Source organism: Vairimorpha necatrix, chromosome 12 (genome assembly GCF_036630325.1).
Source record: "Vairimorpha necatrix chromosome 12, complete sequence".
NCBI classification, from domain to species: Eukaryota; Fungi; Microsporidia; family Nosematidae; genus Vairimorpha; species Vairimorpha necatrix.
This window is the reverse complement of record NC_088827.1, coordinates 29,392-39,396: the sequence shown is the minus strand read 5'-3', so window position 1 is coordinate 39,396 and position 10,005 is coordinate 29,392. Positions and strand designations below refer to the sequence as shown.

General features: G+C 27.4%; 1 protein-coding gene across 1 annotated transcript; it reads right to left on the bottom strand.

The window, feature by feature from the left end:
- Positions 1–8,162: 8,162 nt before the first annotated feature.
- Positions 8,163–8,987, bottom strand: VNE69_12001 (uncharacterized protein; the record flags this gene model as incomplete). The annotated part of the gene is made up of 1 exon (XM_065475089.1): positions 8,163–8,987. One exon carries the CDS (start codon positions 8,985–8,987, stop codon positions 8,163–8,165), a length of 825 nt encoding a protein of 274 aa, XP_065331161.1.
- Between the last annotated feature and the right edge of the window lie 1,018 nt (positions 8,988–10,005).

Below are 10,005 nucleotides of genomic sequence, written 5' to 3'. Positions count from 1 at the left end.
TACAATAGAGTCAATGTTTTTAGTAGATGCAATCTTCTTTATAAATTGTTCTATTTCTTCAATGATATTTGTTGGAATGAAAACATGGGTTTATTTATTATAAAATATTTAAGAAACAACATGTCAAATATATCAAAACACAGACACAATATATTTGACATATGTGGCACTTCCTACACTACCCCTCCTTTAAAAGCTTTACATGATTTCGGCTTGCCGTAACTGTTTTTCCACTGTCCAATAAAACTTTAAATGAATGAAATTTTTGTTCTACTACCACTCCTTTTTCTTCCCATTTAGGTTCAAGTTTTCCTCTTATAGGGAGAATTAAATAGTACCAGACCCTATCTCCAACCTTTATGGTTTCCTTACTCTCACCATTTTTCTTTCCACCCGTGTTATACTCAAGTCTGTAGGCTTCTAAATTTTTAATGGCCTGTTCCTGATATTCTTTCTTTTCTTTTGATGTCTTAATCCCTTCCTGTAAGTCCAATTTATTAAGCACCATTCCTGTAATAAGTTCTACTGGGGCGCAGCCTATAGCCCTATGGTAAGACTGCATATAGGCCTTGACCAATTTAGGAACGCATTTTGCCCAATCAAATTTCCCAAATTCCGTAATTTTCCTTAACTTTGAACCCATTGTTCTATTAAATCTCTCCACAAGCCCCGTGGTCGTAGGTTTGTAGGGGGAACCATATTTCCAGATAAAGTTCTTAACCTTTGCATATTCATCACAAATTTTATTTTTGAACTCTTTGCCATTATCAGTTAGAATGGCCTTCGGTACACCATGCTTCCTGACTATATGTTTATCAATCAAATGAACAACCGTATTCATATCCTTTGTATAAACCGGCACTACCTCTGCGATTTTTGAGAAATGGTCTATCATTGTTAATAAAAACTTGTATCCTTGCTCACTCTCTTTCAGAGGGCCTACCATGTCTAACTCCCAGATTTCTCCTAATTTATTTGCTACCACTGGTACAATATCTTTAAATTTTCTCTGAGGTTTTTCCTTTTGACAAACTTCACAGTTGTCTACATAGTCTTCTATATCTTTGTTCATATGCTTCCAGGTGTATTTTTGACCAATATTGTACTTCATGTTTTGTTTTGATCCGTGGCCCAATAAATCATGATAAAACTTTAACAATACCGATGTTCTCTCTTTTTTTATAACTTTCTTTTGTACTAAATGAATTTCCAAAACATTCTCTCCCTCCTTTTTAAATTCTCTGCTCAGGTGATCTGTATGGTTTGATGGTCCTGTTATATATTCAATATCAAAGTCATATTCTTGTAAAATCAATGACCATCTAGCCAGCCTAGCTTTGACGTTTCTAGACTTAAATAAATATTTCAGAGCTTGATGATCAGTTTTTAATGTAAACTTACCTAATAATAAGTATTCTCTGAAATGTTGAATGGATTTTATTACCGCCAATAGTTCTTGTTCCGTCGTGGAGTAATTCTTTTCCGTCTTTGAGTGCAGGGAGCTGTAATAAGAAACAATCTTTTCTTTTCCTCCAATTACTTGGGCCAAAGTGGCGCCACATCCCTCGTTTGATGCATCTGTTGTCAAAATGAACTTATCTTTCAAGTTTGGGATAGTCAACAAGGCCGTTCTCTTCATGGCCTGTTTTACCTCTTCAATATCCTTACGATATTTAGCGTTTTGTTCTACATTTTTCCAAAAGTTCTCAGCGTCCTCATTCTTGAGCCTGATTATATCAAATAATGGGCTAATTATCTTGTGACTGTTTTTTATAAATTTTGCACAGTAATTATACAACCCCAACAATGATTGTAGCTTTTTCTTATTTTTAGGGATTGGTAGCTTCTGAATACTCCTCACTCTCTCTTCATCTACCCTTATTCCTTCCTTTGATATTACATGACCTAAAATTCTTAACTCGGTCTTCTTAAATTCGCATTTCTCCTGATTAAGTTTCAATCCTACCGATTTGAGCTTTTCCAATACCATTTGAACATCTCTCCTATGGTCTTCTTCAGTTTTACTATAAATTAGTATATCATCCATATATACTACAACAAACTTAAACAAAAATTCCCTTAATATATCATTCATCACCCGCTGAAATGTAGCTGGTCCGTTAACAAGCCCAAATGGCATTTTAGTAAATTAGAATAACCCTTCTCTACAGGCAAAAGCTGTCTTCTCAATATCACAAGGCGCCATATCTATTTGGTGATAGCCAGATTCAGCGTCTAATTTGGTAAAGTAAGTAGCACCTTCTAATGCGTTTATGAATTCTTCTACACGGGGCATTGGATATGCATCCCTAATCGTCACGTCATTCAGTCTTCTATAATCCACGCATAGCCTATGGTCTCCATTCTTTTTTGGAACAATAATTATTGGGCTTCTCCATGAACTTTCACTAGGTCTTATTATTCCTAAGCTAAGATATTCTTTTATTATTTTCGATGCTATGTCCTCTTTTGCAGCACCCAACTTGTATAACTGTGATAATATTGGGTTATCATCCTTCGTGATGATTTTATGGTATCCTATGGCTTTACCCTTTGCCATTTGTCCAGATTCAATTTCCATTCTATTATCCCCAAATCTTAAACTAATTCTGTATTTATCGAGTAGCCCATGTCCTATGATGCATGGGATTGTGATATCTCTTGTTATAATGAATTTATCCTCAAATATCATCCCATCAATTTTAATTTTAACTACCGTTTCACCAATAATTTTTATCCTCGAACCATTTGCTGCTCTAAGCTGTTGTTTCGAAATATTAACAACAGTTTTATTCGGTAACAGTTCTGGTCTAATAAGATTTAAATCGGCTCCTGTATCAATCAGTACTTTGAATTTTCCTCCTGAATTGCTTAATGACGCAGCTTTAAGTGTTGTTCTAATGTCCTTAGACTTCGACACGGAATAGTTAAAAATAAACTTATAAGAATCATTTTCCTCATTTTGTTCCTCCTTCTCTGTGGCCTTTTCTACAGCTCTAACATTCTTATGGAAGCTATTGAATTTGCATTGTGAAACTATATGGCCCCTTTTCCCGCAAATAAAACACTTAATTTTTCCATTTTTTTCTGTTTTCTCATTATTGTTCCACCAGACCTTTTCTTTTATCGCATCTACCTCCCTAGATTCTCCTCGAGCCACTTCTGTATATCTTTGGACATTCGCTGACTTCATATTACTCAGAGCTCTGTAAATGTACCTCCACGATAAGGTATCTTTATTATTTACTAGCACCAAATTTGCCAAATCCTTGGGTAGTCCTTTTAACGCAAAGGCAATTAATATACTCTCCGGGACATTACCTTTGCGTGCTAGTCCCGCCATCTTATCCAAATAATTTAAAATCGAGCCTCCATGGTATACTAACGCCGAAAGTTTATCAATGCATATTTTTAACTGCATTTTACTAAAAAATCTTTCTTTAAATAATTCAATTAGCTTATCAAATCTAAGTCCTACTGGCAGTGAATTAATCCAGTCTCTCGCTTCATCCTTTAGAGACATTTTGAACAGGAGCATCAGTTTCCCCTCGCTGTACTCCAGCAACCTCCCCACCTCTAAAATGTCCTCCACGAACTGCTGTGGGTCATCATCCTCTTCATTTCTAAATATCAACTCTTTCTTGTCGTTCTCGCCAAATTGTTGGAATGAAAACATGGGTTTATTTATTATAAAATATTTAAGAAACAACATGTCAAATATATCAAAACACAGACACAATATATTTGACATATGTGGCACTTCCTACAATATTATAAGTGGATTTGTTAGCATAATCAATATATATATATATCCCAAAATTCGTTAGAAATAGTTTCATTCAAAATATTATTCACAATCAAACAACCTATGGTCTTATTATATTCGCTACAAGATATTCTTATTGAAGTATATTTCTTATTTGGGTTAAAAACTGTATACTTTCTATTCTCAATTTGCTTTAGAATAATTTCATTTATTTTGTTATAAATATTTATATTTGATTTTACAAACCAAATTACAACAAAAAATTTGATTATATTCATTAGGGGGAAAAATAAAATTAGTATTTATATTGTTTAAAAAATTTAAAAAAATTCTAATTTGAAAGAAATCGTAGAATTAACTGAAAATAAATTATCGAAGTTTTTTACTTAACATTTCAAAAATCTCATTTGGGTTGTACAAATCTTAATGGCTGTCAATAATTTTTCTAATTTTTTTGCAGAAATTTTAAAAAGAACAATATAGAAAGTATCTCGGCCAAAGTGCACTTAAGCCAATAACTATTATAGACTTATAAGAAAAATTGAAAGGATGTTCATTTAATCAAGAAATCAGTGTAAATATTATTATCAAAATTTTTTGTACGTGTTCTCAAAGCGGAGGTTAGGGGCATGATTTTAGTGTTTTACTTAATTTGTAGTCCGTATCAAATATCATTTAATAAATATAAAGATGATATTTGACAGGGGTTTCTACAGAAATACAAATAAATAATCATAATTTTTAATGAGAAAAGTTCAATAGTCAAATGTAATAACTATGAATATTTATTATAGTTTGCTATTCTAATACTTTTTTATGCTATATTTATGTTATTTAAGCTTTTCGAAGTCCTGGATCGAAAAGATTTTTTTATTATCTTTCTTGTATAGTACTATAAAAATCTCAACAAAAGTTGCTTAAGAATCTAATCAGATATGCAAAAAATATAGTCTGAGATTTCAGCTATTTCTTGTTCATAGTTGTGTTTTTTTAATAGTTTTAAGTGTTTCCACATAAGAAATTTATTAAATATATAAATGATCTTAAAGCTAAAACTACATAATCGTTAAAGCAAATGCTTATTTTAAAATTGTGTTATTTTTATTTGTAAACACTTCCGTATCAATCTTAACATGAAAAGTTTTATCAATATCTAGTAATTGTTACTGGACATCCATTGTATGTTAAAAATAGTGTTATTTGTGTAGTGGAAATGGTTACAATACATGTAACATGTCATAAATATCTTTTAAACATCTTATGTGGTCAATCAACATCTCAATCGGCCTGTCAATTTGTTCAAATAAGAAACATTTAAAGGAATCTTGTCACAATATGTTTATATTTTGACGCATTGTCTATAGTAAAATTATAAAAAGTCTCAAATTTAAAATAACATATCAAAAAAAGTTTTCTTAGGACAAAAAAAACATTATATAAGTATACAAGCCATAAAAAATACTCATATTAGCAGTTATTTAAATACTTATCACATAAATAGTAAAGTTTCTGTTATACAGAACAATATGTAAGGGCTTTTGTCGTTATGGTCTCTTTGATTTTATTAAAAACTTTTTTACAACGAGTTAATGGTATCTCATCTTAGCAATATTAAATTTTGTCTTGTTAAAGTTAAAAATTTATATATTTTTTCACTAAAGAAATATGTGAATGTTATATATTTTATCTATGACAAAAATCATCTTCACCTGCATTCCTATTATAATTACGTTCTTTATTACAGATTTTTTATGATCTCGAATGTGGTTCATTTAAGTATAAACAAAATTATTATATTTTAATATTAGTATTTTTTATGATAGATATATGTAAAATATACTAACATCCAATAATACACACCAATAGCCAATTAATTGTTATTATTAATTTTTCATCTAAAATAAACTTAATATGACAAATGCATGCTATGTAAAATTAAAAAAAATGGTCTATATACATAAAAAAATGTCATTACAAAAATGTCATAACTCTTATCAAAAATTATGCCTAGTAGACTGTAGTTCGTGTGTTCATGCATTCGTCTCATCAGTGTTACAATAGATATAAACATAATCCAAGATTGTTATCGAATATCTTTATAACAATGATATTGTATATCATAGAAAAATTTTAACTCGCCAAAGATAGAATATAGCAAAAATTTATTTTTTATTCGTAAATTTATAAAAAACAAAAAGTAATATTACATTACAATTATTTCTCTTCTGTTTAAACGACATTTGAATTAAAAAAAAACAATAATATTACTTATTCTGTCATTTTTTTAAGAATAACTTGAAAAAACTGTTATTGTTTATGATTTGTTAAAAGTATTGTAATTTTAGTCGATATTATAAAATAATATTATAGCACTAACGTGAAACTTACATTTGTGTCATTTAACGTTATATGAATTTGTGTACAAATATTTTTATTAGGAGGTTCTAAAAACATTTTTATATTATAGATATCGTGTAAATTAAAACTAATTGATCTTAGTGATTTAGTGTTATATGTTTATGATCTTAATTCACTAGATTTTTTTTTAAAATTTATAATATATATTTTATAAAGAAAGTTTTAAAACCGTTTTAGTGGTATTTATATATTATACAACTTGTTTCAATCTGTTTTTAATTTCAACATTACTTTTTGTTCATCGAAAACGTCAACGAACTTTTATATAAATTTTTGCTTCAATCCTACTTGTAAAACTTTCTCTTGTTGATATGAAAGATTTAAAAAATTCAATATTGTACTACTTAAAATTCAAAATCCTATGTCAGGATAACTGACTCTGATCGCATAAAATTAAATTAAAACAAGTCGCGTCTTTATGATGTATTTTGAGACTAAGATTTTATCTTTAAGAGTAAATTCTAACAATCATATTAGACTTTTAATCCATATAAATCAAAAGTATGGTATATGCTTAAAGTTGACTACAAATTTATATTATTAATTTATAAAATTTCATAACGAAGCAGAAAAAAAAAATTAGCAAATACATGGGATTAATGACTATAATAATACAATACTTAAGCTCTAACGGAGACCACACTATTTTAACATTTACTGCTCGCTAAACAATGGATACGAATTTTTTTAATAATCTTGACTTTATTACAAATTGTAAATTTCTAACTAATACATTGTATTCGAATATATTTGTTATATAAACAATACACAACTAATGATTTTTATTGAGTTATTATTTTTTTTAAAAAAGCAAATGTTTATTGAATTTGATCTTTTTTTAATAGAATTATTAGTTCATATTATGGAATTTATTTCTGGACAGATTCTTGATCAAACTTTGCATATTAAATGTTCTATCTAAACTTTTATTGAAATCCTGATGAAATTAAATTTTGCCTTGATTTTTAATTATGTAAGCTTTAAGAAGTACTCATTGCCTTTAAATCTACCATATATTTGGGTCGAACTTATACAATTATTTTTTACATTCTAATTTCATCAATTAAACTAGTTGAGGATACCGCTAGATCAACAAGACTTATCTTTTAAGTCATAAACTAAACCATACTTTTTTGATATTTTCAATGCAATGATTGTTAAAAAATAGCACTACAGATGATTTTCGATCTTAAATACATATCTCGGGGCTCAATTTTACCATATCATTACTTAGTAATAAAACCCCTCTGTCTTTATGGATTAGTGGTTTAGCATCTAATATAATTTTTAGACAATTTATATCAACTATATAATTATGTCCACGCTTATCAATATATAAACAATGTTTTACATAATAAAATAATATGTTGAATAAGAACCATAAGAATTGATTTTGTTGAATGTTCTTTAATAAAAACATAAATAAGCTAATTTTTTTGATAAAAACGCAAACAAACCAATCTATATTTTTAAACTACACTATAATATGACGTCTAATGTAAATTTGAATCATACCTTAAAGTACTCGTAATATTATTTGAGAGAAACAAGCTTGAAGAGTTCACATTCCTATATATACATCAATCTAGTTACAAATTATAATTTAGACAAAGATTTAAATTGTTTGTTTTGAACATGATGTGCATTCTAATAATGTAAAATTTTTTCCTAAAATAAATTCTAAAAACATGCTACGATTAAACCAACACTGATACAAAATGTTTAATAATTAAGAAACTATATTTTTTCTTTAATTTACTGCGAAAGTTTTATAAAACATACAAGATTTACTAAAGTTTCATTTAAAACAAAATTTAAAATATTTTACAAATAGAACTAATAAGTTTTTTTTAATGATTCAAAAAAAAAGAATTTGTTACTTTGAGATATAAAAAATTTATTTATACTTATAATTTTTTTTGCATAATATGTTTGTCAGTTTATTATAGAAATAAAAAATCGTGCATATACTTTTATTCTAATTCATAGAATCGTCAGATTCTGAATTTATGGAGGATAAATCCAATTCTTCGTATTGTTTAATTAGATCTTCGAAATTTAGCTCTTCGTCTGAGTTACCCAAATTAAATTGATTTTCTTCCAGATCTTTTTTTGAAATATCTTCAATTTTTGATATAACTTTTTCTGTTTTCAATTTTTTGTTTTGCGAACATGATAGTTCATCAAAAGAAATATCAACATTTTCTTTGTTTAAATAACAAGTTTTCTCAGATCTCAATAGAGGGTTTATACATCGATTATCAACATCTATTTCTTTTTTATTACTGAGTCTATTATATATAGTTGACCATTGTATATAATATATTTCCATAGATCTATGAAAGTCAAGTTTAAGTTTACCACTAGTTGAAATCGAGTCTACAACTTGTAAATCGTTTGTTTTTATTAAATTAATAGAACAGGCCTGTTCTAAATCGTGTTGAATTGTTGTCATCAAAATAACTTTACTTCTTATAAATAAATCAATTAACTTAATATCTTCATTTTTTAGCATTTCATGACAATTTAAAATTTGTCTAAGAATCATAGTTTGATCAGAAGTAACACGTTTAAAATAATGTGTTTCTAAAGTTTTTTGCCTTTTTGATGTTTCATTATATTTAACAATTGCACTATTATCATTATCAAAACATACAGGCTCTTTTATTATGTAGACTATTGGTATTTTGCTGTCGGTTAGGCCTATATAAATATCTACATATTTATCTCCAAAAGGAAGAACATATACAATTTCTGCACAAAAAACCACTAAATTTTGTAAAAAATAACTATACATGAGCATGCCAATAAATTTCTTATAAATATTGTTGTACGCAAAACTGTCATTAGAAAACATGGGTTTATTTATTTACTGAATTTTTAGTCCAAATGACAACTGCCAAGTAACTCAAGCCGAATGTCATCTGATAAAAAATTTTAAGATAATTTATATGTTATACTTTAAAACAGTTGAATATAAATACTAGCAAATAAATTAAGAACTATTTTCTTACTATAAACATTCAAAATCATGGGAGAAGTTTTTTTAGCACATAAGGCATCAATTATATGCTACTGTATGTTATTTTTTAGTTCTGAATTTTAAATTTTAATTAAATGTTTATGAATATCAATTTTACTGTCAAAATAAATAATTTTTTGTGCAATATTGAAAGTGAATTTTAGTCAAATTTGACTTCTATAAAATAACAAATAATTAAAAGCTCGTTAATTTTATATTTTTCTTGTTAATACTTACATAGTCTTGTTTTATTCTGATAATTCGATTAGACATTAAATGTAGAGACTAGTAATAAGAAAACATCAGATACAATAAAATAAATTACTATCACGCTAGAAATTACGAAAAAATTCAATGCAATACATTATGTATTTGACAAAGATGTGAAAAAATTGTTTGATCACGTGAGTTGTTTATAATTTTATGCAATATTGATGCCATGTTACGTATTTGCTTATTCTACTATCAAAAAAAATTATATAAACAAAATTATTAATTTTAAATCTGTAAATCCGCAAATATTACAAAATAATATTGTTTAAATATCTGATGATAATGTAAAATGACCCATTAACTTAACAAATAAACAACATTGTAGCTAAATAAATTGTTGAAGAGCAGTAATAAGTAAATTAAATATACTGTTTCGATTTAATTGAATATATATATTTCGAGCTTTAAAATTACCTTAACTTTTTAAATTTATAATCCGTTATTTCTTTTAATAATATCATTAATATTACATAAGTTTTTTTCGTAATAGCTTTCCAAGTAAGTGTTTATGTAAAATTTAATCCGT